Here is a 27,529-nt window from a genome sequence, read left to right as displayed (position 1 = left end):
CTGTATCTGAGTCTAAACTTTGTACCTGTACATGAATTCAGTTCACTCTTGCTTCTACCATTTCTCCAAACGTGGCAGCACTGTGTACCCCCTGTCTAAACTGAATAACCAAGAGTCACCCTAAATTCTCTCTTAGCCCCCTTTCTACCACATCTACTTTTACCAGGTCCTGTACATTCTTAATATTAATTATCCCTTTCTTGGGGGGCCTGGGTGGCTCAGTCAGTTAAGCACCTGCCTTCGGCTCAGGTCATGATCCCAGGGTCCTGGGATTGAGCCCCATATTCTCCCTTTGTCTGTCGTTCTCTCTGCTTGTGCTCTCTCTCTGTCAAATAAATAAATTAAATTAAGTAAATAAAATCTTTAAAGAAAAATTGTCCTTCTCCCTGTTCATGCTGACCCTGTCAGTTCAGGTTCTCATCAGCCCTAGAGCACTGAGGTAGGCTCTGAAACTTTCTGTGCCTCCACTCTTCCTCCCTTTGCACTTGTATAGTACACGGCTACCGTAGAAATCTTTCTCACATCCACGTCTGATAATGCCATTTCCCCGCTGAAAACTTTTCATAGTTCTTTATGGCTTTTAGGGTAAAGTTTTAGCCCTTTAGCATAGTATGGAAGGCCCTCAATGACCTCGTCCCTGTTTGTGTCCCCAGCTATACTTTTACGGCTCCCCCGAAGAACCCTGCTGGTTTTTACTTACTGCTACATGAACTCACTTAAAACTCAGCCTGTATCATCTACTCTAGAAAGCTTTTCCCAGATCCTCCCCATCTCCTCCCCTTCACACATTGTGAAGGTTTCATTTAGATGACCCTCCTCTGTACGCATTAGCATGCTGAGTATACCTCTGTCTTACACACCTCTGATGGTCTTTTTGTTGACCTGAATGCCTCCCCCATCATATAGTTTCTTGAGAGTAAGTGTTTTGATGATCTGTTGCTGTGTAAAATAACCATCAATAACTTAATATCTTGGGGCGTCTGGGTGGCTCCATCATTAAGTCTGCCTTCAGCTCAGGTCATGATCCCAGGGTCCTGGGATTGAGCCCCATGTCAGGCTCCCTGCTGAGTGGGGAGCCTGCTTCTCCCTCTCTCCCCCTGCTTGTGTTCTCTCTCTTGCTGTATCTCTTTCTGTCAAATAAAATCTTTTAAAAAAATAACTTAGTATCTTAAAATAATTTATTATTTTTCACAGTTTTGGGGGTTGATTAAGTCTCCGATGGACGGTTCTGCTAGTCTCCTGTAGGGTCATTCCTGTAGCTGTGATCGGATGGCGGCTGGGACTGGAACATCCAAGATGGCATCATTCATATTTCTGGAGCCTTGGCAGGGACCCCTGGAAGGCTGGGCCCAGCTGAGCCACAGACAAGTCTAGGCCTTTTCTCACGCTCTCTCTCCATACTGTCTTTTCCCTCTCCAGGTGGTCTTTCCAGCAGAGGGGCCAGATTTCTTACTTGGTGGCTCAGAGCTTCCAAGAGTACAAAAGTGGAAGTTTCTAGGCTTTCCTAAGGCACAGACTTGGAACTGGCACAGGGCTATTTCTGTGGCATTCTTTTGGTTAAAATGAGTCACAGGGCCAGCGCAGATTTAGTGTTGGAGGGGGCTGAGCATGAACACCAGCAGGTCTGGTTCTTTGGGAGGGGTCCATATTTGGAAATCTGTTACTGCAGCAAGTAACACATCTCACTTAACTTTTTTCTCCTCAGTATGTGTTAATATCTTTTGGATATAGGGAATCATAGAAGTTATACAAATAGGAGATGCATAATTGGAGATGTTTTAGAAATATGCGGGATGAATTTTGAGGAAAGAATGAGGCTGGGACATCAACCAGGAAGCTCTTACAATAAACTGAGTTTCTAAGGATTGTTATAAGCCTCATGATGGTGGAATGAAAAGGAGGAAATGGATTCTGGAGGAATCAGTGCTTGATTATTTTAGAGATTAAGGCTGAGGGAGGTGTCGAAACTAACTTCTGTATTGACCCTGGGTAACTGTGTGCTACCGGGATAGTAACTGGAGTGGAATTCCCATTCTAAGTTCTGAGGGTAAGGGTAACGTGATGATATGAGACATAGAAGTTAAAATCCTCAGTCGGCCATTGAAAGTGGGACCCTGGACTAGAAAAGATGCTTTGTCTTGGTTTGGAGTTGACTGCGTGGTGGTGATATTTATAAGACTGGAAGTGTCCCGTGAGAAAAAATGCAGAGTAGGGCTCAGTTCTAAATGCTGAGGCACACCTACAGTTTGGGAGTACAAAGAGGAAGGGAAGGGAAAAAGAAAAGGAAACAGCTTAGAATAGTAGTATAGGGCTTCAAAGGGGGAGGTGCGTGACAGTGTCAGAAACTGCAGGGAAGTACATGAGAACCAGGTCTGAGTAAAGGCCATTGGTAATTACTGAGTGTAACCAGCAGGGATTTGTAGGCAGAGGAATTAAATTATTGGATTTACTTTTCCCCCAGTATTTTATTATGAAAATTTTTAAACACTAGGAGAAGCTGGAAATGTTGTATCTTAACATTCACCCCCTAGACTCAACAATTAACTATCTGCTAAATTTGTTTTAGGAACATCTTTCCATCCCTCTATCTATTCATCAGTCCATCATTTTTTTTTCTTTTCGAAGTATATCAGAGTAAGTGGCAGTCACCAGTAACTTTATCTTTAAATCCGGTAATGTGTATACCATTAAGTAGAGTTAAATAGTATTTGTGTTTCCTTTTTTTTTTGGTATTGTATATGCAGTTAAATACATAAATCTTAAGTATAATGTTCCATGAGTTTTGACCAATGTCAAATGCCTGTGTAATTCAAACCCCGTTATGATACAGAGAATACTACCCTTAAATCGAATGGTCCCTTCACACTTTCCCAGTCTTTTCTTGTCCCTTCTTCCATAGACAACCACTGTTCTGATTTTCTCACTCTAAGTTAACTCTGCTTGTTCTAGAGTGTCACATAAATGAAATCATGCAATATGTACTCTTTTGTCTAGGACTTCTTTCATTCAGCATAATGCTTCTGACATTCATTCATGTCTCTATACTGTTGAGTAGTATTTCTTTTGTTAATCCATTCCCGTTTGAGAGGCGTGTAACAGTTTCCAGATTTTGACTATTATGACTAGAGCTGCTGTGAATAGTCAAGTATGTCTTTGTGTGAGCATATGCTTTTATGTCTCTTGGGTAAATTTCTAGGAGTAGAATCACCAGGTTGTAGGGTAGGTATATGTTTAGTGTTATAAGAAACTGACAATTGGAGTGCCTGGGTGGCTTAGTGGGTTAAGCCTCTGCCTTCGGCTCAGGTCATGGTCTCGGGGTCCTTGGATCAAGCTCCATATCACATCACATCACATCAGGCTGTCTGCTCAGCAGGGAGCCTGCTTCTGCCGCGCTCTCTGCCTATTTGTGATCTCTGTCAAATAAATAAATAAAATCTTTTTAAAAAGTTAAAAACAAACAAACAAATCACCCCCCCCCCAAAAGAAACTGACAGATCAATTTCCCAAATGGATATACCATTTTACACTCTACCTACAAGGTACGAGAATTCTGGTTGCTTCATATCCTTGCCTTTCAAATGGTTGCATTTCGTTGTGGTTTTATTTGGCATTTCCCTCATTACTAATGATGTTGATCACTTTTTCCATTTGCTTATTGACTGTGTGTATGTTTGTTTTTGTGAAGTGTCCACTCAGATTTTTGCCATCCTGCCTTTTTTTTTGGTTGTTTTTGTTCTTTGCCTATTGCAAATATAAAGCCCTTTGTCAGTTATATATTCTGTGAAAATGTTCTTCCACTCTCTAACTTAGCTATTCGTTTTTTATCTTTTGACCAACAGAAGTTTTAATTTTAAGGCTGTCTAATTTATCAAGTTTTCTTTTATAGTTATTGCATTCTTTGTCCTAAGAAACCTTGGCCTACCCTGAAGTAGCAAAGGTGTTCTCGTCTGTTTTCTTATGGAAGCTTTATCATTTTAGCTTTTATCTTTATGATCCATCTCAGGATAATTTTTGTGCGTGGTGAGAAGTAGGGGTTGAGGTTCATTTTTTGAGGTTCACGTGCCTATCCAGTTGTCCCAGCACGATCCTTTTCCCCCATTGGATTGCTTGACACCTTTGCCAAAAACCAAATGACATTTGAGTCATCTGTATAAATAGTGGGTCATTTCTGAGTACTATTCTATTGCATCGGTATATTTGTCCATCTTTATGCCAAATCATGCTGTTATGATGATTATGGCTTTATAGTAAGTCATGGTCACAAAATATAAAGTCTGCTTTTTTTTTTTTCCAAGGTTCTTTGGACTTTGTACTATCTTTAGGTCATTTGCACTACCATATATGTTTGAGAAACAGCCTGCCAGTATCTACAAAAACAAAACAAAAATTGGCGGTTCATAGTTCCTTTGAAACTGTAGATCAGTTTGGAGAACATTGACATCTTAATAATACTAAGCCCCCAATCCATAAATATATATCTGTCTGTTTATTTAGATCTTTATGTTACCAACATTTCAGAATTTTCAGAGTATAAGGTCTTACACAGCTTTCTTTAGGTTTCTAAAGAAATTTTTTCCTAAGTATTTTATGTTCTTTGACACTATTTAAGGAGAATTAAATTTTCTTTTTTTTTAATTTAAAGATTTTTACTTATTTATTTGACAGACAGAGATCACAAGTAGGCAGAGAGGCAGGCAGAGAGAGAGAGGAAAGGAAGCAGGCTCCCACTGAGCAGAGAGCCCAATGTGGGGCTCGATCCCAGGACCCTGAGATTATGACCTGAGCCAAAAGCAGAGGCTTTAACCCACTGAACCACCCAGGCGCCCCAGGAGAATTAAATTTTCCAAAAAATTTCCAACCATTTTTTTTTTTTAAAGATTTTATTTATTTATTTGACAGACAGAGATCACAAGCAGGCAGAGAGGCAGGGAGAGAGAGGGGAGGGAAGCAGACTCCTTGCTGAGCAGAGAGCCCGATGCGGGGCTCAATCCCAGGACCCTGAGATCATGACCTGAGCCCAAGGCAGAGGCTTAACCCACTGAGCCACCCAGGTGCCCCAACCATTTCTTGCTAGTATGTAAAAATACAATTTATTTTGTATATTTACCTTATATCTACTACTTTGCTAAATTTGCATATTAATGTTTTAGTTGTTTTGTAGATTCCTTAAGATTTTCTACATAAACAATTATAGCTTTTATGAATATGCAGTTTTATTTCTTCCTTTCAAATCTTAAGCCTTTTATCTCTTGTAAACATTAGTACACTGGCTAGGCTCTCTGGTACAGTGTTGAATAGAAGTGGTAGAGTAGACATATTTAGCTTGTTTCTAGTCCTAAAGGGAAATGTTTAGTATTTTACTGTTAATTGGGATAATAGCTATAGGTTCTTTATAGATGCCCTTTATCATACTGGGGTCGTTCTCTTCAGTTTCTAATTTTTTGAGAGTTTTAACATGATTGGGTGGGTGCTTAGTTTTGTCAAATAGTTTTTCTGCACCTATAAAAGTTATTGAATGGTTTTTCTCCTTTATTCTGTTAATATGGTGAATTATATTGATTTATTTTTGAATGTTAAGCCAATTGTCCATTCTTGGGATAAACCCCCTTGGAAAAGATACATTATCGTTTTTATATATTGCTGGATTTGACTTGCTATTATCTTTTAGGGATATTTCATCTATACTTATTGAGGCATATTATTCTACTTTTTTTTAATTTTTAAAAATGTAATTATATTGGTTGCTTGATGGGGTGATGTTAGAATCTCTATGATTATAGACTTTCCTCTTTTTCCTTTTAATTTTGTGAATTTTTGTTTCTTATATTTCAAAGTTATATTGTTAGATACATATACATTTATGATCGTTACATATTCTTGATGAATTAGCCATTTTATCATTATGAAATGTTTCTTTTTCATATTCTTTGTTTTGTTTTGTTTTTTAAGATTTTGTTTATTTATTTGACAGACAGAGATCACAAGTAGGTATAGAGGCAGGCAGAGAGGGGAGGGGGAAGCAGGCTCCCTGCTGAGCAGAGGGCCCAATGCGGGGCTCGATCCCAGGACTCTGGGATTATGACCTGAGCAGAAGGCAGAGGCTTAACCCACTGAGCCACCCAGGTGCCCCCATATTCTTTATATTAAAGTTTACCTTATGTGATATTAATATAGATACTGCATTCTTATGCTTATTTTTTACATGGGGTATATTTTTCCATCATTCATCTTTAACCTGTGTGTCATAAAGACAGCATATAATTGGATCTTTCTTTTTGATTTATTCTGACAAACTGCCTTTTAATTAGAGGCTTTAGTCAGTTTATATTTAAAGTATTGATATGGTTGAATCTAGGTGTACTCTTCTACTATGTAAATTGAATATTAATTCTTGAATATTTTTTAGAATTTTATTTGAATTTGGCCTTTCCTTCCCCGAATACACATCTGTTACATTAATTCACTGGCAACATTCGTTATAAAAATTACATGACTGCTGCTTATTTTGTATTAGACTTGTAATTTTCTTGAATAAGGTATTTGGGAAATTTTCAGAGTCTTAATTGTAGAAACTGGGAGTTATTATCACTTAGATTTTTAACAATCAAAGATTTTTAGATATAATATACATCAACAAAAGGCACTTATTTTAAGTTGCATGTAGATGAATTTTTGCAAACTAATCATGCATGTAAGCACCAACACAATCAAAGTATAGCACATAGCCATTACTCTCTAGTGTTCCTTCTCCATCACTGCCCTTTCTTCCCCTCAGTTCCCAGGTAAACACTTTGTCACATAGATTACATTTACCTTTTTCTAGAAATTTGTGTCTAGCTTTTTTCACTCAGCCTATTTTAAGGATTCATCCTTGATATTATCATAGATATGAAATACCTCAATAGTTTATTCCTTTTCTTAAGATTTTCTCTTTTAGAGCAGTTTTAGGTTTACAACAAAATCGAGAGGAACATAACAGAGATTTCTCATATACCCCTGCCCCCACACATGCATAGCCTCCCATTAATCAACATCACTCGCCAGAATGGGACATTCTTTACTAAGGGTGAACCTATGCAAAGTCCATAGTTTACCTTAGGGTTCACTCTTGGTTTTGCACATTCTGTGCGTTCGGATAAATGTATAATGACGTATATCTATCATTATGATATCATACAGAGTATTTTTCAGTGCCCTAAGAATCCCCTGTGCACTTCCTATTCATGTCCCCCTTGCATCTCTCCCCTACCAAGAGCCACTGATCTTGTTACTATCTCCATAGTTTTGCCTCTTCCAGAATGGTATATTAGTTGGAATCATACAGTATATAGTTATGTAAGATTGGCTTTTTTTACTTAGTAATGTGTATTTGAGGTTCTTCCATGTTTTTTCATGGTTTGGTGCTCATTTATTTTTAGTCCTGAATCATAATCTGTTGTCAGGATGTACCACAGTTTTTTTTAATCCATTCATCTACCAGCAGATATCTTGGTTGCTTCCAGGTTTTGGCAGTTATGAATAAACATAAACATGCTGCTATAAACATCCATGTGTGGATTTTGTATAGACCTAAGTATTCAGCTCCTTTCAGTAAATACAAAGAGTGCGGTTGCTGGATCATATGTTAAGAGTATGATTAGTTTTGTGAGATATCACCAAACTGTCTTCCAAATTGGCCGCACCATTTTGCATTCCCACCAGTAATGTATGAGGATTATTGTTGCTCACATCCTTGTCAGCATTTAGTATTATCGGTTTTGGCCATTCTTATAGATGTGTAGTGGTATCTCATTGCTGTTTGAATTTCCGTGTTTCTGATGACAGTTGATGTGGAACAGCTTTTCATATGCTTACTTACCATCTGTGTGTCTTCTTTGGTCAGGTGTCTGTTAAGGACTTTGGCCCATGTTTTAATCAGGTTTATTTTCTTATTGTTGAGTATTAGGGCCTTTTTGTATATTTAACCATCCTTTATCAGATGTATCTATCATAAATATTTTCTCCCAGTCTGTGGTTTGTCTTCTAATTCTTTAGATACTATCTTTTGCAGAACAGAAGTTCTCAATTTTTTAAAAGATTTGATTATTTGAGAGATGGGGGAGAGGGAGAGAGAGAGAAACTTAAGCAGACTCTGCACAGAGCTGGTCACCAGATTTGATCTTATAACCCTGAGATCTTGACCTGAGCCGAAGCCAAGAGTTGGGTGCTCAACTGACTGCACCACCCAGGTGCCCCAAGACGTTCTCAGTCTTGAAGTCTACTTTGTCTGTTATTTCTTTCACAAATTGTGTCTTTGGTTTGTATGTAAGAAGGCATCACCACACCCAAGTTCAACTAGGTTTTCTTCTATGTTACCTTACGAGTTTTATAGGTTTTTTTGTGTTTTTTGTGTTTTTTTTGTTTTTTTTTTTTTTACATTTAGGCCTATAATCTATTTCGAGTTAACTTTTGTTAAAGGTGTAAGGTCTAAAAAAAAAAAAAAAAAGGTGTAAGGTCTGTGTTTAGTTTCACTTTTTGCATGTGGTTGTCCAGTTCTTCTAGCACCATTTGTTGAAGAAACTCTTTGCTTCATTTTATGGCCTTCATTCCTTTGTCAAAGGTTAGTTGGCTGTTTTTGTGAGGATCTGAAATAGACTCTTTATTCTGTTTTATTGATCTGTTTGTCTGTTATTTTGCCACTACCACACTGTTTTGATTACTATAGAAAATACTTTATAGAAAGTCTTGAAGTCTGGTATCCTTAGTTCTCCAAATTGGTTCTTTTCTTTCAATATTGTTACAGCTGATCTGGGTCTTTTGCCTTCCATATAAACTTTAGAATTAGTTTGTTGACATCCATAAAATAAGTTCTGAGATTTGGATTGGGATTGCATGGAATCTGTAGATCAAATTGAGAAGAATGGACATCTTGATAATGTTCGATTCCCTATCCATGAATGTGAAGTATCTCTCCATTTATTTAGTTCTGTTTTTTATTTTGTTCATCAGAGTTTTATAGTTTTCCTTATAAAGATCTTTTATATATTTTGTTGGATTTATACCTAGGTATTTCATTTTGTGGGGATGCTAATGTAAATGATATTCTGTTTTTAATTTAAAATTCCATTTTCTCATTGATAGTATATAGAAAAGCAGTTGACTTTTGTATTTGAATCTTGTATCCTTCAACCTTAGTTTAATCTCTTTTTTGTTCAAGGAGGGTTTTTTGATTCTTAACAATTTCCTATATAGATAATCATGTCATCTGCAAAGATATTTTTGTTTTCCTTTATAATTTGTATACTTTTGATATCCTTTTCTTGTCTTATTGCATTCTTTCAGTATGATATTGATGAGTGGTGAGAGGGACATCCTTGCTTTATACCTGATCTTAATGGGAAAGCTTCAAGTTTCTAATCATTATGTATGATGTTAGCTGTAGGTTTTTTGCAGCTAGTCTTTATCAAGTTGGGAAGATTCCCTTCTATTTCTAGTTTACTGAGTTTTTATCATGAATGTTGGATTTTATCAAATGCTTTTTTTGATAGGATCTTTGGTTTTTCTTTTTTAGTCTTCTGGTGGGACAGATTATGTTAATTAATTTTTTGAATGTTGAACTAGCTTTGCATACCTAGGATAAATTCCACTTGGTCATGGTTTAAATTCTTTTTATATTTTTTTAGATTTGATTTGCTTACATTTTGTTGAGGATTTTGCATCTTATGTTCATGAGCGATATTGGTGTGTGGTTTTCTTCTAATATCTTTGTCTGGTTTTGGTATTAGGTTAATGTTGGCCTCATAAAATGAGCTCGGAAGTGTTCCCTCTGCTTCTCTCTTTTGAGGGAGATTGTAGAGAATTATTATAGCTTTTTCTTTTTCTTTTTTTTTTTTTTTTAAGTAATCTCTGGGGGTGCCTGGGTGGCTCAGTTGTTGGACATCTGCCTTTGGCTTGGATCGTGATCCCAGGGTCCTGGGATCGAGCCCCGCATCAGGCTCCCTGCTCGGTGGGAAGCCTGCTTCTCCCTCTCCCTCTCCCCTAAGTTGTGTTCCCTCTCTTGCTGTATCTCTCTCTGTCAAATAAATAAAATCTTAAAAAAAAAAAAAGTAATCTCTGCCCCCAGTGACATCTCTACCCTGAGATCAAGAGTCGTGCTCCACCAACTGAGCCAACAGGTGCTCTGGTCCAATTTTTTTCTTACATGTTTGGTAGTATTTATCAGTAAATCCTCTAAGCCTGATGCTTTTTTGTTTTGGAAGGTTATTAATTATTGATTCTTTTTTTTTTTTAAGGATTTTATTTATTTTATTTGACAGACAGAGATCATAAGCAGGCAGAGAGGCAGGCAGAGAGAGAGGAGGAAGCAGGCTCCCTGCGGAGCAGAGAGCCCTATGCGGGGCTTGATCCCAGGACCCTGGGATCATGACCTGAGCCACTGAGCCACCCAGGCGCCCCTTAATTATTGATTCTTGAATAGATCTAGGTATTCATTCTTTTTTAATTCTGAGTTGTCCATTTTGTGAATATCTCTGTGCAGTTATTCTAATATAAACTGGCTTCTATTCTTCCTGGTGAGAATTCAGTGACCATTCATATTATTGTTTTCTTCTATGTATTATGTCATTTTTTCCTATGGCTTCTTTCAAGATTTTCTGTCTTTTGTTTTCAGCAATGTGGCTTTGATCTACCCAGGTGTGATTTTCTTCATATTTTTCCTGTTTAGGGTTTTCTGAGCTTCTTAATCTGTAAAGTTATGTTTTTCATCAAATTTTGTGAAATTTTCTGCCATAATTTGTATATATTTTTTCTGTCCCATTTCCTCCTTTCTTTCTGGGTCTCTGCTTTCACATGTTAGTCGCTTTGATATTGTCCTATAGTTCTTGGAGGCTCTGTTCATTTCTTTACTATGTTTTTTACACTGTTCCTCATATTGGGTAACTTCTATTGATGTATCTTCAAGTTCACTTATTCTCTCTTGTATCATTTATTATTCTGTTGTTAAGCCCATGCAATGAATTTCATACTTCCAGTATTGTATTTTTCAGTTTTGTCATTTCAGTTTATTTCTTTTTTACAGTCTCGGTTTCTCTGCTGAAAATTCTTACCTATGCACTCCTTGAGAACATATTTTTTCTGTCCTTTTGCATAGTTAAAGTACTTTAAAATCCTTACCTGCGGGGCACCTGGGTGACTCAGTGCATTAAAGCCTCTGCTTTCGGCTCAGGTCATGAGCTCAGGGACCTAGGATCAAGCCCCGCATCGGGTTCTCTGCTTAGCAGGGAGCCTGCTTCCCCCCACCCTCCCCCCTCGCCTGCCTTTCTGCCTACTTGTGATCTCTGTCTGTCAAATAAATAAATAAAATCTTAATAAATAAATAAAATCCTTACCTGCTAATTCCAGCATCTTGGTGACCTTGAAGTTCTTGTCCATTGAATTTCTTTTTTTGTCGACTAGGATTTAGAATCATGAAGGATCATTCTAAATAAGAAACCAGCATGAAAAGTACATACTATCTATTTACATCAAGTTCTAGGATAGACAAATCTATAGTGAGAGAAAGCAGATCAATGATTGTCAGTGGCTCAGAGTAGAGGAGAGAGATTGATTGCCATATAGTAAATATCCAGGCTTGCAAACCGTAAGTTTCTGTTGCAACTACTCAGCTCTGTTGTTGTAACTATAAAAGCAACCATGCATGATAAGTAAATAAAATGAGCATGATTGTGTTCCCTCAAAAATGTTATTTATAAAAATAGGCAGCCTGAATTTGACTCACAGGCCATAGTTTGCCAACTGCTGCTCTTGACTGTGGATCATGTTTCCTGTTTCTCTGTGTGTTGGTAATTTTTGGTTGAATCCTGACTTGTAGAGACTCGGGATTTTGTTCTATTTCTCCAAGAAGTCTTGGTTTTTTTCTTTTTATTTATTTATTTATTTATTTTTAAAAGATTTTTATTTATTTGACAGAGAGAGAGAGAGAGAGATCACAAGTGGGCAGAGAGGCTGGCAGGGTGGGGGGTCCCCGCTGAGCAGAGAGACGGACCATGGCTAGATCCCAGGACCCTGAGATCACGACCCAAACCGAAGGCAGAGGCTCAACCCCGGAGCCACCCAGGTGCCCCTAGTCTTGGTTTTTTAAAAAAAAAATCGGTCACGGGGGCATCTGGGTGGCTCAGTGGGTTAAGCCTCTGCCTTCAGCTCAGGTCATGATCTCAGGGTCCTGGGATCAAGCCCCACATTGGGCTCTCTGCTCAGTGGGGAGCCTGCTTCCCCCTCTCTCTCTACCTGCCTCTCTGTCTACTTGTGATCTCTGTCTGTCAAATAAATAAATAAAATCTTAAAAAAAAAAAATCTGTCACATTGGGCTTAAACATCAACATCCAGTTACAGTAGTTTGCAACTTTGTCCTTTAGTTCTCAAGCTGGTAGGCCTGTGAGGTTTCTATCTCGGTTTTAGCCATCAGCATAGAGCTGGCTAGGGTTGGCCCTTGGGCAAGTAATTACAAAACAGGAAACAGCAGTGATACTCACTTCTCGCAGGTGTCAAGTCTTCTCCAGTTTATGGCTGGTTCTGGTTTGCTGTCTAATGCCTTCAGATAGGTGCCTTTTTTTTTTTTTTAAATATTTTGTTTAGAATTTATGGCTTTGACCTGTAAGATGTTGGTCTGTCAGAAGCAACTCTGTCCTTATTAGAAGTGGAACCTCTCCAGATTTAATTTGTAGGATAATTCTGCCCACATCAGATTAGATGGGCTAAAGTATCGATCAGCGGGTGTCAGGAAGACAGTTTCAGCCAGACAAAATGAAGGTCTGATCTAATTGGCAAAGGAACTGAAAGGGGGGGGGTATTCTGAGGTAGGAATTGATAAGATTTGTTGACCTCTACAGAGAGAGGAGGTGTAATGACAATGAGATGTCTGAGATACAGAAATGATAACTATAGGAACGGGAATAGGTTGCAGTGGCTTTGGGGTGGGGCTTGCAGATTCTTTTCTTTTTACCTGCAGTTTATGGAGGAATACTTTATATATGATAAAATGTACTGATTTTAAATGATGTATACAGTCACGGAACCCCAGCAGAAAAATCATATACAATATTTCCACTACCCCCCAAAATTCCTTCGTGATTCTTTGGAGTCCATTGCCTCCCCTACCCTGAGCCATTGGCAGCAACTGATCTACTTTCTGTCACCATAGTTTTGCCTTTTCTGGAACTTCATGTAAATAGAATCATACAGTGCATATAGCCTTTTGTTTAGGATAAAGCTTTTGTAATTCATCCATGTGGTTGCATATATCAGTAGTTCATTCCTTTTTATTGCTGAGTAGTATTCCTTTATAAAATTTTATCGGATTTGTTTATGTATTAACTACTTGTTGGACAGTTGGGTTGTTTCCCTTTTTTTAAATCTATGATAAATAAAGCCACTCAGGTGTTTCTGTGGACATGTTTTTTCTTTTAAGATTTTATTTATTTATTTGACAGAGAGAGATAGCAAGAGAGGGAACACAAGGGGGAGTGGGAGAAGGAGAAGCAGGCCTCCTGCTGAGCAGGGAGCCTGATGTGGGACTCGTGCCCAGGACCCTGAGATCTTGACCTGAGCTGAAGGCATACTCTTAAGGACTGAGCCTCCCAGGCACCCCATGCTTTTTTTCTCTTGGGTAAATGCTTAGGAGTGGAATTGCTGGGCCATATGTTTGCTTAACTTTATATGGAACTGCCAAACCATTTTTCAAGGCTTCTTTACTATTTTGCATTCCCACCAGCAAGTGTATAGTATCGCTGTTATTCCATATCATCACCAATACTTGGCATTATGAGTCTTTTTAGTTTAATAGTATCTCATTGTGGTTTTAGTTTGTATTTCCATAATGACTATTGATGTTGCGCATCTTTTCACCTTCTTATCTGTATCTGTCATTCTTCGTTCTTTTTTTGATGAAGTATCCATTCGAGTTATTTACTCATTTACAAAAAGCATGTTGTTTTCTTATTGAGTGTCCTTGATACAGCCTTTTCATCAGATACGTGTTTTGCAGATATTTTTCTCCCAGCCGGTGACTTGCCTTTGTGTTTTGTGATGATGCCTTTTGAATCGCAGAATTTTAAGTTTTGATGAAGTCCAGTTTTCCTGTTTATCAGTTTTTTTCTCTTGTGGCTTGTGGATTTTGTGTCCCAAGAGCTCTTTGCCCAACCCAGAGCAAAAATCAATTTAAATAGAAGAATAACATTGTTTACCTTTTTGGAAGTCTCTTTTTTGGTGGAAGAAGCTTAATTCTCCTATCTTACTTCTGTAAGTAATCCATTGCAGTATGGTGTTTTGATTGAAGTGTGTGAAGAAAATCTGGTTATCACACAGGTAGTTGGGAAGGTGAGGAGTATTTTAATAGCTTTAAATTTTTTTTTTAAATTTCTTTCAAGTTTTATTTGAGAGCAAGAGAGAGATTGCACATGAGTGAGGGGAAGGGCCGAGGGAGAGGGAGAAGCAGACTCTCCACCGAGCATGGAGCCTGATGGGCTTGATTCCAGGATCCCAAGATCATGACCTGAACCGAAGTCAGACGCTTAACCAACTGAGCCACCCAGACACCCCTTAATAGCCTTTTTTAGACAATTGTGGATATTCTTTTTTGATAGTACCCCAGAATGGTACTGGTGATAGTTTCTTTTTTTCTTTTTTTCTTTTTTTTTAGATTTTATTTATTTATTTGACAGACAGAGATCACAAGTAGGCAGAGAGGCAGGCAGAGAGAGAGAGGGAAGCAGACTCCCCGCTAAGCAGAGAGTCTGATGTGGGGCTCGATCCCAGAACCCTGGGATCCTGACCCGAGCCTAAGGCAGAGGCTTTAACCTGCTGAGCCACCCAGGCGCCCCCTGGTGATAGTTTCTTAAAAGTTAGTTGAATCCATTGGCTTAAGTTATACTTTGAATGGATTTTTTAACTGTGTTATATCAGGGAAGACAAACTTCCCTCTGCCCTATTGGGCTTAATGTCTGAGCCCTGGAATTAAACTGACAAAAGGGAGATTAACAGGAGAGCAGTTTACAAGTACAACTTGTATACGTGTGGGAGAGTTGAATGGTGAGTAACTCAGACGGGTGGTTGGAATTTGGGGTTTATCTGCCATCTGAGTAGGTGGAGGGGAGCAGGGAGAAAGGCACTTATGGGAAAACAAATGACTTCTTAGGAGGGTGGGGAGAAAGGGGACTTAAGGGACTTTTTGAAAAGATAAGTGGCTTTTCAGGAGAACAAACAGATTAAAAGTTTGTGATAATATTTGTCTATACGGGTATGAGTGGTTTTTCTGTCTCTTTCAGAACCGTAATACTCCCCTGGAGAAGGGATTGGGGTAGTTTTTATTCATATTCTGTCTCCTGGGAGTAGATCCGCTCTGAGGAGGAATTTATGACATCCTTATTTCCCAGAAGTTGCTGCTTTTTAGGCAGATAAGGGAAGCTCCCAGGCGGCTTTTTTCTGCATCTGTTGAACCTCAGATGTCTTCAGCTTAAAATCATCTTTATGCCAAGTCTTGGGTTCCAAGCGGGTTTCAAAGTGGATTTGGTAACACAGTGCATTGATAATTTGGAAAATACTGGTTTAGAGTTATTCAAACCTTCTAAGTGTTGACATGTTTTATCATATAGCCTTTAAGGAATCTCATTTGTTTATGTCACTGTTGATCTCATCAGAATAGTCTGTAAGTAGTGGGGATCCTTCAAGCTCCCAGTGGCTGGTATAGATTTTCCAAAATTCTAATTTTTGCTTGAAAGCTCTAAATTGATTGTTGGCAATAAATTCTGTCAATTGTTTTCTTTGCAATAGCAAGAGTATTTCATTCATTTTCAAGGATAACCGTAGTTTGTCTCTCATTTGTTCTTTTAACTAAAAATGGTGTTTCATGAAAAAAAAGGCTAGCTCAACTCACAATTCAAATAGCCTCACAAGTGCTTTTCCATGAGACAACCACATACTTGGGGGCATGTAATATTTTATCAAACAGAATATTTTAAAAATTTGTAGTGAGAGGTCAGGATTTAATTAACTTATTATTTTGTATGGCTTCATCATGACATCCTTAAGTAAAGCTTAAACCATGACAATAAAAGGTCATTCAGCTTAGGTTATGGGATCATCACTTGTGTTTGTTGCCAGGAATTCACAGACGACACTCTCTCTGCTGCTTAGTCGGTGGCAGTACTAGATGAATAAAATCAAAACAGCGAGTCTAACCGTAGCCGCAGATTTGTCCGTTTGTGACAGAATCACAACTCTGCACAGGACATCTTCACTCTCTCACTGCAGCTGTGTAGCAGAATCTTTGATGAGTTACTGTGTCGTTAAAAAGGGACATTGCCGTGACTTGTTTTACTGACTTTTCATCCAGCAGGCATGTGGCAATGTCAGCTGGACAAGGTTGAGCTTCTCCGGTTAATGAAGTACAGTGATTTCCCTGTAAGATGCTTCAGTGGCTTTTTCATTTCTGGTTTGAAAGGCTTTAACGATTTTTATGAATTTTAAAGACTTCATCACATCTGCATTTAAAACAGGTCCTTTTTCTTTACGTCCTGAATGATTGATCTCAAAATGTCACTATAACTTAACTGGCACAATATAATTAGAAAATGTTTTGTGGCTTAAGATGAAGTAAAGTAAATTATGAGTGTCTATAAAGGCAAGCGGAAGATGGCTTTTGTCATACTTTGGTTTCTTATTTATAATTCTGCCCAATTTCTTTGGAGTAGATTCTTTCTTTCCATGAGTCAGAAAACTGTAGGCCACTGCGCCTTTTTTAGGATCTTTTAGATGTATTACATTGCAGCTATGGTTTGAGAAAGTGAGTCTTCTAATCTGTCTTTTTTGAGCCAATGATTCATTTTTCAATGTAAGAGGAAACTACAAATAAATTTTCTTTTATTTTAGAAAATAAGTTAAATTCTAAAGTAATAAATTTTATTTAAGATTTTTATTTATTTATTTATTTGAAAGAGAGAGAGAGCACATGAGTGGTGGGGGGCGGGGGACAGCAGAGGGAGAGGGAGAAGCAAACTCACCACTGAGAAGGAAGCCTGACATGGGGCTCAATCCCAGGGTCCTGAGATTGTGACCAAAGGCAGATCCTTAATTGACTGAGCCACCCAGGCACCCCTAAAGTAATACATTTTAGATTTAACTTAAAAATAGAGAAAATTTTCAAAAATTAAAAAAAAATTATTGCAAAAACAAATTAACACAAAGTACTCGTTTCCACCCAGATGCCTGGAGAACTTGGAAATTTTACAGTGATTATTTATTAGACACTAATGAGATTATAGAGATCTCATTAGTGTCTAATAAGTATAACTAAGTATAACTTAGTTATAAGTTATAAGTATAACTTATAGGAAGTATAACTAAAGATAGCTAGTAAAAGCACAACAGAGGTACGGAGAAGGAAAAAAAAATTGAGACCTTAAATTATGCCCTAAACCTATTACTTTAGAGCATGCTAGAAAACATGAGAATACAGAAGCATATATTCCATTAGCTATCAGTGACGATACCGTCATGTGTCATGTAGCCTCAGGAAAATCCACTGTAGACTCACGAGAGGGTGGGAATGACAGAGGCAAGTAACTTCAGTGTCATTACGAAATTAATTCCAGCCTTACAGACCAGGCCCTCAAAGGGTTTTGGGGCCTGTGGACTATCCTTTGCAAACTGCTGTTCTAGATGATTTCTTCCATACTTAGGGCTCCCACTACTACTGTCTTTATGGTTGTCACACTCATTTGTATCCCCAGCCCACACTACGCCACTGAGCATTAGACTCGTGTGTCCGCTGTCTGCAACTTTCTGGACCTCCCTCAGCTGAGCGCTCTCTTCCTCCTTGGCCTCTGCCCATGCTGTCTGTTCTGCCCAGTTTCCTCGTTCTCTTCATTGACCTGACAAACTATCTAGATTGTGAGTTTCTTCGGGCCGGACCTGGGCATCTTTATTTCTCCAGGTTTTAGCATAGTGCCAAGCACACGATACTGCTCAGTAGATGTTGTTGAATTCAATTAAATCAAGGAAGAATTCCAGCCTCATAAACAATAAGTTTGCAAATCAACCCTGAGGTCAGTTTTTCTGCTAATGTCTGATCTCATGCATTCTGTATTGGTTTGTATTAGTGTTAGTTTCAGAGTAAAGGATTTTATAACTTTTACCCCTGTATATTAACTTACTCAACAGTTTTTGTTTTGTTTCCTTTTGCCTTGCCTAGAGTATAATAAATTCTAAAAAAGAGGGTATTTGGGCTGAGGACGCAAACATCTTAATTTTTACCTTTCTTTGACTGTGGAGAGTGTTTCACAAGAAATTTATCAGCTCCTGCCCATTAGAATCATCTGAATTCCACCATGCCTTGTGGAAAATTCACATACTTCAGTTTCTCTGAAGGAAGATGTTCTACCATCCAAATGAGAGAACTAACATTTACTCAGTTCTTCCTTTATGCCAGAGACTGTTCTCTGTGTTTTACATACATTAATTCCTTTAGTATGCATAACAGCTCTATGAAAGGTAAACTCTATTGCTATCCCCATTTTATGTTAGGAAAATGAGGCACAGAAAGGTTAAGTAACTTTCCAGAGGTCACATAGATAATAATAGGGTCTGGATTTGAACTCAAAGCTTAGTTCGGCTCCAGAGGCCATGCTCTTAACTACTGTGAGTAGCTTCCTCGTAAATCTAGATACATTACTTTTATCGTTAACCTGTGTTAACAATAATAATAGTGCTTATTATTATATAATATATTAATATATAATAATAATAGGCTTATTATAAGTTGCATTTGTTAGCTGTATTAGTTTTAATGGTGAAATTGTAAATGATATGCAAATAGATAATAGTGTATATGTACAATGGATGGTTATTTAGAAATCAAATTCTTGAAAAATACTTACTGCTCTGGAAAATCATGTTTGGCTGAAAAAGTAAGAGAAAGATCAGTTTCTGTTTGAAAGCACACATAATGGAATTATATGTGATAAATATATAAATATTTATTTTAAAAGACTGGAAAGAAGTATATGAGTGATTCTTTGTATTACAATTGTGAGAAGGTAAATTTGAAAAATACTTTTAAAATGTTGTTTGTTCAGGGGCGCCTGGGTGGCTTAGTCTGTTAAGCGACTGCCTTTGGCTCAGGTCATGATCCCAAGTTCCTGGGATCGAGCCCCACATCGGGATCCCTGCTCAGTGGGGAGCCTGCTTCTCCCTCTCCCTCTGCTGCTCTGCCTGCTTGTGCTCTCCCACTCTGTCAAATAAATAAATAAATAAATATCTTAAAAAAACAATAAAAGGATGTTTGTTGGATACTTCCCACGTACTAGGTCCCATATTAAATTCTTCATGGGTGTTTTCTCAGTAAATTCTCCCATCAGTCCCATGACCTAGGTATTACTCATTTTTCAGATGAAGAATCCTAGAGCAATTATGTAATTTGTCTAGGGTCATATAGCCAGTAAGTGAGACTTGGAACCTCTATACAAGATTCTTTCTGTTCTGTATTTTCTAAACTTTTCATAATTTATGTTATTTACATGATCAAAAACAAAATTTTATAAATCATGCAAAAATTGCGAACTACAAGTCAGACTTACACGATCTGCTAGAATTTACTTATTTGAGCCGTCAGTTCCCTAAACTAGCTATGCAAAATAACAGAAGTCTGGGACTTGGAAGAAATTAGACGAGGCATTTAAAAAGTTTAAATAGACTCACTGGTTTCTGTTCTACCAAGAATTTTTTTGACCACTTACCATGAGGAACTGATTATTTTTCCAGGGTGAGTTGCAGGTCTGATGCATATGTTATAGGCTAGTTGACATATGATAAAGCTGAGCATTTTTGGCTGTTTAAGACTTCCTTAACTATTTTTGTTGTGGTTGCTACTGGTTCCTTTTGTGTTGTTGGATCCCAAAGTAGATGTAGCCAGTGCCCAAAGAGAAGATTACTGTATGTGAATATGTGGACTGACCCCCTCCCCATGGACATGGTAGAAGGATTTTTCTTACAGAAATATGTATCTATAGTTGACAAATGTATTTAATGAAAGAGACACTCAGTGACAGCTATAATCTTCAAGAATAACATCGAACACAGTAGGCAGCTGTCCCGTTTTTCTGTAGTTATCCCACTGTAAGCAAAATGGGTCACTGAATGACTCCATAGCGTATTTCACATGTTCTTATGGTAAGAGAATTCTGACTCCTCATGTGGTTTTTAATTTGAGGAATATGTGTCATAGCAGGAAAACACAGTTACCTATAAACCTTTGTCTGAAGAATCATTATTAGAGAATTCTTATTTTGGCAGGAGGTTGGTTAGGGAATGACAACGCATAGAGATCAAGGAAGAAAATGCCCACCTGGTCATTTCTGTTACATGAATAGACCTTGTCAGTAGAAGGGCAGACTCGTGGTGAATCCGTGAATGAGTGTGTGTGTGTCACCTTATCTGTGAAAGAGGGAGCAGGGATACATGAAGGACGGGGTCAGATGTAAGGTGTGTAAGGCTACTGCTGAAAAACAGAAGGGGACTGAAACTGTTTCTTTTACCATAGAAGAGTGGGGACATTTTTCTCAAGATACAACTCTTCCCAGCCTTTCCTTTTCTTTTTGACTTTTTTTTTTTTGATGTTTTAATTTATTTTTTTCAGCATAACAGTATTCATTGTTTTTGCACAACACCCAGTGCTCCATGCAATACGTGTCTTTTCGACTTTTTAAATCACTGTGAAAACATTTCAACATCTCCATCCCCTTTCCACTGATCTGGGTAATCCTTTGCTTTCCAGCCATCAACCTTGATACAGTTCACTGCCATGTAGTGAGCTTCTTCTGTGGGCTCTGTTCCTTGAGTCCTGAGTAGCCTGCTTGACGCTGCTTGGCTCTGCCACCCACTGCAAGAGCTCTGGGAACAGGCACACCAGGCGGTCGGTCACCCTGACCCTGTGCGTGTATGTTACATTGCAGGGATGGGGCTGGGAGGGTGGCGTGAGAAGGCATGACGCTGATGGAAAGGGGAAGTTCTGAGGTGTGAAGAGAACAGTTTTTTCTTCTGAAGAATGTTTCCTATGGCTAAGCAAATAAGAAAATCAGTAAGCCAGTGTCTGTGTGCTGAGTAGTGAGTCAGAACTTGCTGCATTAGACCCGAGTATTAAATGGGTCTCTGTGTTTGGTCCTGCACTCTTCATACCTGTACTAAAGGACAAATGGGGAAGTAAGAGGAATAGTGTAATGGTTCTGAGCCTTCCCTAAGCATAGAACATTCTGCCTGCAGTGGGCTTTGGTTCTAAGTACACTCTTTCCTGCTCTGGGCAACCTTATTTTAGCAAGTGGAGATGGGAACATGTTTACCTTTTTTGTTAAAGATTTTGTTTATGTGAGAGAGTGAGCAAGCACAAGCAGGGGGAGCTGCAGCGGGAGAGGGAGAAGCAGATTCCCCGCTGAGCAGGGAGCCCGACACAGGACTCAATCCTGGGACCTCAGGACCACAACCTGAGGTAAAGGCAGACCCTCAACCATCCAGGCGCCCCATATTTTTACTTTCAAATATAGGGCCTTTATGCAATTACAGACCACTTTTAAACATTCTTTATCTAGATCTATATAAATACGTAGAGTAAGACTTCCTATAATATACCTGCTAGATCAATTTCAGGTTTTACTTCTGCCTTGATGTCCCTTAGCAGTCTTGTCTTTCTCCCCTCTCTTGTTCTTGGTTTTTGACCTTACAGAGAAGTATGGGAAATGGAACTGGATAGACTCAAGAATCAGGATGGTGAAATAAATCGGAACATTATGGAGGAGACAGAGCGGGCCTGGAAGGCAGAGGTGAGAAGAGCTCTGTGTGGAGAGCCTTGATTTGGGGTTTCCAGATAATATAATCTTTGGGTACGGTGTTATACTGCTAAGCCGTACAAGTACTATACCATTCAGCCACTAAGCACTTGTTTTAACTAGCTGGGGGTAGTAGCTTCGTATATGTAAAATTAATAATGTGTGTGTGTGTGTGGTTTCCTTAGATCTTATCACTAGAGAGTCGGAAGGAGTTGCTGGTATTGAAACTAGAAGAAGCAGAAAAAGAGGCAGAATTGCATCTTACTTACCTTAAGTAAGTACCCTCCCATTAGAGAGTTTTAATGGTCCTGCAGTTTTACGTTTTTTCGTTGGTTTGGTTGGGTTAGTTTTCTGAAATCCAAGGCTTGCTAGTCTGGCACTTACTCTGTCTTCATAGGAACTCCAGGGCCACCTCTGTCTGCACAACAGCCATGGTTTAGTGATTTCTCTTCCCGTATCTTACAGTTTTGTATTTTTGATTGTATTGGTTCCAACTGCATAAACAGTATCTCTTACGGTGTCAAAGCATAACAAGGATCTTTGGAGATTTGTTTCTCATAGTCATTTCTCCTCCTTCTGCCATGGAATCTGGAGGATCCCTGTGGCATTTCCAGGCAGACAAAAGCCCTCTCTCTGTGGTTGGTCCTCTTTCTCTAAGAATTGGCTTCAAAGATGCCTGACTTAGAGTGAAGCACACGAACCCCGGCCTCTTCCTGCCCCTGGTTGACCAGCCACTGTCCTGCTAGCTCCGAGAGCCAGGAGCTGGCCTTGCTCTAATTCTCTGAATTCCTCTTGGTTTCTTGAAAGGTCAACCCCCCCAACACTAGAGACAGTTCGTTCCAAACAGGAGTGGGAGACGAGGCTGAACGGAGTTCGGATGATGAAAAAGAACGTTCGGGTAAGTGTTGTACTGTGTGATCTTTGAGTCACTGTTCAGTCTGTGCTTAAACTGCTGGTGACTGGGAGGGACCTTCGTCACTGAGGGCCCGCCCCACCCCTGCCTTTGCTCTCCTGATACCGGACGGTGCCCTCTTTCTCGGGCAGCTTACTCAGCTCAGCAGAAAGGGTAATCTGCTCCTGGCTCTCTTTCTAGGACCAGTTTAACAGTCATATCCAGTTGGTGAGGAACGGAGCCAAGCTGAGCAGCCTTCCTCAAATCCCTACGCCCACTTTGCCTCCACCCCCGTCAGAGGTGAGAGGGCTGGCGTGGGGCAGTCTGCCTTTCCGTGCAGGTGGCACAGCCAGAGTCTCCTTGCTCCTTTTGTGAAGAGATGGGTTTTACGACTGGTATTATTATTGGCTATTATTATTATTATTGGTATTATCTAGCCTAAGAATTACTCACTGATGTCCTCTCCAGATGCCTAAACTTTCATTTTCGTCCTTTTTCTCTTGTCCTTTACCTCTCCCGCTCTATAGACAGACTTCATGCTTCAGGTGTTTCAGCCGAATCCCTCTCTGCCTCCTCGGATGCCCTTCTCCATTGGGCAGGTCACAGTGCCCATGGTTATGCCCAGCGCAGATCCCCGCTCCTTGTCTTTCCCAATCCTAAACCCTGCCCTTTCCCAGCCCAGCCAGCCTTCCCCGCCTCTTCCTGGCTCCCATGGGAGAAATAGCCCTGGCTTGGGTTCCCTCGTTGGCCCCCACGGTCCACACATGCCCCCTGCTGCCTCCATCCCGCCTCCCCCAGGCTTGGGTGGTGTTAAGGCTTCTACTGAAACTCCCCGGCCCCAACCAGTAGACAAACTGGAGAAGATCCTGGAGAAGCTACTGACTCGCTTCCCCCAATGCAATAAGTAAGTATCTTTCAGGACTCATTTTAAAAAATGTGTCAGAGAAATGTCTGTGGGTGAAAATAGGGGAGGTTTCCTGGAGATTTCCCACAAGGACAGTGTAGAATCTGTCTCCTTCAACATACGGCTTCTTAGGGCCCAGATGACCAACATTCTTCAGCAAATCAAGACCGCACGGACCACCATGGCAGGCCTGACCATGGAGGAGCTGATCCAGTTGGTAGCAGCCCGCCTGGCCGAACACGAGCGGGTGGCAGCCAGTACTCAGGTGGGAACTCAGACCTGCTCAGGTAGGGGAGAGGCAGGTTTCAGAAGGACGGGGGGTGGCACACAGCACTGCAGCCAGAGGTCTCTAGCCTGCTGTCTTCCTTTGTTGGACTGGGAAAGAAACGGTTTCTTTTGGTGATCTGCTCTGTCGCTCAGACTCTCTCCTGACTCTGACAATATTTCTGCCCACAGCCTCTCGGTCGGATCCGGGCCTTGTTCCCTGCTCCACTGACCCAAATCAGTACACCAATGTTCTTGCCTTCTGCCCAAGTTTCGTATCCTGGAAGGTCTTCACATGTAAGGCTCTTTTTCTTTGAAAACTGGGATTTGGAGAAGCTTGGGGGTGAGGAGGGAACAGGTTTACAGGTGGAGTGCAGGGAAAAAACTGTCCTCTCATCAGCTGGGCTGTTGGCCACCCCAGCTGAGAAAACACAGGTACTTCCAGCAAGAATCTATATTTGAACTTTTCTTTCTTTTGGTGTAAACTCTTTTAGCAATCATGGGCACAAGAGGCAAGGAGACCCAGAGATTCCTTACTCTTTGGCTGTCCCTCCTCTGTCCTGCAGGCTCCAGCCACCTGTAAGCTGTGTCTCATGTGCCAGAAGCTTGTCCAGCCCAGCGAGCTGCACCCAATGGCTTGTACCCACGTGCTACACAAGGAGGTGGGTGCTGTGGACCTTCTTCCTTGCCACTCCTTCTTTGCTGAGTGTTTCTTGAACGAGTTGCTGTGTTGATACTCATCATTAATATCTCAACATGAGGTTTTCAGTAGGTTGTGGCTTAAACAGTCAACAGAATTCAGGATGCTGGCAGCTAGGATCTCCCAGCTTCCTTTCCCCCCATTCTCTTTAGGGGACTAGGTAAGCAGCACGTCTTGGAGCACTGATAGGTTACTTTCTTGGAACATTGACGAAAAGACATAAGTATCTAACCATTGTTTCAAATATAGCATTGTCAGGAGACTGCTCAGACAAGGATGGAATAGGGAACCTGAATGTGAGATTAGTAAATCCATTAACAGAACAGCTTGGAGGTCTGCCTGTTGGGGATGATCTTCACAGACTGCCCGGTTATTCCTATTGTGGATTATGTTATCAGACAGAGTTAAGTCTCCCAGCAGCAGGGATGATTCCTTCTTTTCTTTTGTTCATTTTCATTTTCCAAGAGCCAGCAGCTGAATTTACGTCTAAATTCTTAGGGGAGAATCCTGAATAAGATTTGAGGGTGGTGGTATCTGGAGACGAGAGCACATCTCAGCCTAAATGGATCACGAGAAGGGGACGTCCACCCCAGGTCTCCGACACAAAGCAGCGCCATACCATTCTTAGCTAATTGTTAATGGTCCCTGTAAAAAGAATAGATCCCCCTGCTCTGAAGAGTCTTTTGGGGGTAAGAGCCAATGAAATAGCCCATCTGGTCCCCATGGAAAGAGGCTGTCTGACATAGTCATGCCTTCCTCAGACCTAGTGAACCTCGGTGGCACTCTCTCCCCTTCTTCCCTCATCTTTCCAGATAAACCTGAGATATGTCTTTCTTCCTTTCCAGTGTATCAAATTCTGGGCCCAGACCAACACAAATGACACTTGTCCCTTTTGTCCAACTCTTAAATGACGGACCTGACTGGGGAGGAAGAAGAGGAGAAACTGATGTGAACAGGAAGCGCGGGTTCAAGATTTCTAAAACTCTATATTTATACAGTGACCTATACTCATGCCATGTACATTTTTATTATATAGGTAATGTGTGTATAGAAAGTCTGTATCCAAATGTTCGTAAATGAAAGTATGTATATTATGCAGAAATGGTCTCTCCCCCTCCCCTTGCAGTTCCTTCCAGGGATGCAGATTGTAGCTGATGTTTAGTTTGCCCTTGAAATTACGATATCCTTGCCTAGGGCTGTTTTCAAATACAATATAAAAACCAGCTAGGAAGCTGCTGTTGCTCTAAGGCCATCCTGCTTTGATTTGGCTCAGCCTCTAGTTCATTTTCTTAAGGCTCATGTATGCAGATTTGAACCCTGGTGCTCACCCGTTGTCCAACCAGATGCCTTGCTTACCGAAAGCCCACGGAAGCCCCAGTGTTGTTCTAGCCACTCGACTCCAAATGGATAAAATGAGACCGATGGAGAAAAAAAAAAATGTAACCCTAATAGTTTGAATTTCCATTGAATATTTTACTGTGTTAACGCTCATTATTTGCACATAGACATTAGGTTTACAGAATATTCCATTTTACATCAGCAAATTCACAGTCCAAGAATAACAACATAACTGGGTCCCATTTCCCCCATGCGTCCCGAAAACTTCTGTCCATCTGACTTCCTGGGTAGTCCTCTCTTTAGAAACTAGCACAGCCCACAGATCTTTCCTGGGCCAAGCCGTCCCTTGCTGCCACTGACTTGGCTTCCGATCAAGCTCTGACAGACCAACCTTGTGAAGGCCTCACCTCTTCCCCTTCACTTCTGGTCTCCTGGTCAGCTAGTCCCCCTCCCCACTGAAGGTTAAGGCAGTTGGTTCACAACCAAGTTGTTCGGTGACCTTGGGTGAGCTCCAGGCAGGCACTGGGGTGAGGAGATGTCTGTGCAAAATTACTTGCAGAATGATCTTGGGATGCCGAATTTTAATTTTTGAAGCAAGAAAATTATGGGGGACATGTTTCCTGTCCTGGGAAAAATGGAGGCCAAAGTGACATGAAGGGGAGTTGGATTTCAAGTTTAGAAGTCATTTGTTCTATAGATAGCTATCTAGAACAAGATCGCTTTCCCACGTCTGCTTATTGAGCACTTCCGGTGTTTAGGTTTATACCTGTGAAAGCTGTGAATCTATGAGAGCTTTGAATCTTTTCCTATCCTTTTATCTGTACTCCTATGGGAAATGGCTTCAGCTTTCTTCTCTTTTGGAATTAAACAAGGAGAAACCAAGTGTTAATTAAAAAAAAAAAAAAAATAGCTCCAGGGGAAGTACATCGTTATATTACCAATAGCTCAGTTTTTCCCCTTCTGTGACCTGGAAGTGCTTCCTGGCACTAGCAGCACTATCAGGGTAGCAAAGCCTCTCCCTTTCAGATCCACTGACATTCCCTGCTCTCTGTTTTTTATCTTTTCCTTCTTTGTCCTTCATCCTTGCCCATCAGCCTCTGAGATGCAGTCTTTCCCTTCTCCTGCCTTACTTGCTCAGGCTTGTTGACTGGCTTCATTTTCAGGAGCTGGACTTCCCAGGACCACACTGGCATCTTGTGGTGTGATTGAAATGGCCTGAGTTCTCCCCTCTGTAGAGGTCAGGTGACCCACTTCTTTGGTTCATGAAATAGTAATGTCCAGTTTGTAGCTATCATGAATGGAAATGTGGCAAAATGGAAGACCGTTCCTTTGTTCTTTTCATTTGGGGGCATTTACTTTTTCTCTTGTAATCAAAAGAGCTTCTCTTTCATCAACTTTGCAGTAGCCTTTAGGCCACCGGGAGTGTTTTTCAGTATTCCCTAAAAATCTAGAAATTAGGAATGGGTATAAATGCTACTCTCTTTCTTTTCTACAGATAATTGAAGCCAAAGGAGTATAGAGAGAAGAAAGGAATAAGTGGGAGGGGACTTAACGGCTTCCTAGTAAAAGCCCCTTGAAAGCCA

General features: G+C 40.1%; 1 protein-coding gene across 3 annotated transcripts in view; it reads left to right on the top strand.

The window, feature by feature from the left end:
* The window catches only part of RNF214 (ring finger protein 214), a 44,824-nt gene extending 17,569 nt beyond the window's left edge, over positions 1 to 27,255 (top strand). For all 3 annotated transcript variants that reach the window (XM_046017545.1, XM_046017544.1, XM_046017546.1), the window contains 9 exons: positions 21,746 to 21,842; positions 22,034 to 22,122; positions 22,656 to 22,746; positions 22,942 to 23,040; positions 23,268 to 23,644; positions 23,777 to 23,909; positions 24,101 to 24,205; positions 24,475 to 24,570; positions 25,454 to 27,255. In XM_046017545.1, the coding sequence (XP_045873501.1) occupies positions 21,746 to 21,842; positions 22,034 to 22,122; positions 22,656 to 22,746; positions 22,942 to 23,040; positions 23,268 to 23,644; positions 23,777 to 23,909; positions 24,101 to 24,205; positions 24,475 to 24,570; positions 25,454 to 25,519 (1,153 nt within the window). In that variant the 3' untranslated portion in view covers positions 25,520 to 27,255. The remainder of the gene's footprint in view (positions 1 to 21,745; positions 21,843 to 22,033; positions 22,123 to 22,655; positions 22,747 to 22,941; positions 23,041 to 23,267; positions 23,645 to 23,776; positions 23,910 to 24,100; positions 24,206 to 24,474; positions 24,571 to 25,453) is intronic.
* Positions 27,256 to 27,529: the final 274 nt, after the last annotated feature.

This window comes from Meles meles, chromosome 8 (genome assembly GCF_922984935.1).
Source record: "Meles meles chromosome 8, mMelMel3.1 paternal haplotype, whole genome shotgun sequence".
NCBI lineage: Eukaryota > Metazoa > Chordata > Mammalia > Carnivora > Mustelidae > Meles > Meles meles.
This window is presented reverse-complemented; position numbering and strand designations above follow the sequence as displayed.